This window comes from Myotis davidii, unplaced genomic scaffold, assembly GCF_000327345.1.
Source record: "Myotis davidii unplaced genomic scaffold, ASM32734v1 scaffold1334, whole genome shotgun sequence".
Lineage (NCBI taxonomy): Eukaryota > Metazoa > Chordata > Mammalia > Chiroptera > Vespertilionidae > Myotis > Myotis davidii.
In genome coordinates, this window is record NW_006285046.1 from 291,712 (window position 1) to 292,127 (window position 416).

The following is a 416-nucleotide window of genomic DNA, read 5'->3' on the forward strand; positions in this document are numbered from 1 at the left end:
GGGACAGAGTCAGTCAGCCTCAGAGAAGAGGCGGGGGTGTGGGGGGTCTTTCCCTCACCTGGTTTCTGCGGGTTCACTCCCCATCTCAGGCCACAGGCCAACCCTCCATCTCCCCAATAAAGGGCACCTAGTTCTGTGCCCCCTGCCCCCCAATGAAGCCCCTGCCCCAGTCCCTAACCCACCCTCTCCCTCTAAGAAGCCTGGGCTCCTGCCCCACAGAAGGCCCCGCTGGCTGCAGATCATGGGGAGACACAGGGTGTGAGTGGGGTGCGCTGGCTTCAGAGGGCACATGAGCAGAGACACGACTGTGGCAGGACTCACCTGGCTTCTGGGGCTTCATGCCTCCCCCAAAGCCTGAAAGGATTGGGGAGCAGGTGAGGGACCCAGGATCCCCTCTCAGGCCTCCCCAGGCTCTT

General features: G+C 63.0%; 1 protein-coding gene across 1 annotated transcript in view; it reads right to left on the reverse strand.

Annotated features, from left to right (window-relative positions):
* LOC107181787 (collagen alpha-1(III) chain-like) overlaps positions 1 to 416 on the reverse strand; it is an 18,255-nt gene that overhangs the window by 16,725 nt on the left and 1,114 nt on the right. Inside the window, exon 6 of the mRNA XM_015558546.1 lies at positions 322 to 354. Within this exon, the coding sequence (XP_015414032.1) occupies positions 322 to 354 (33 nt within the window). The remainder of the gene's footprint in view (positions 1 to 321; positions 355 to 416) is intronic.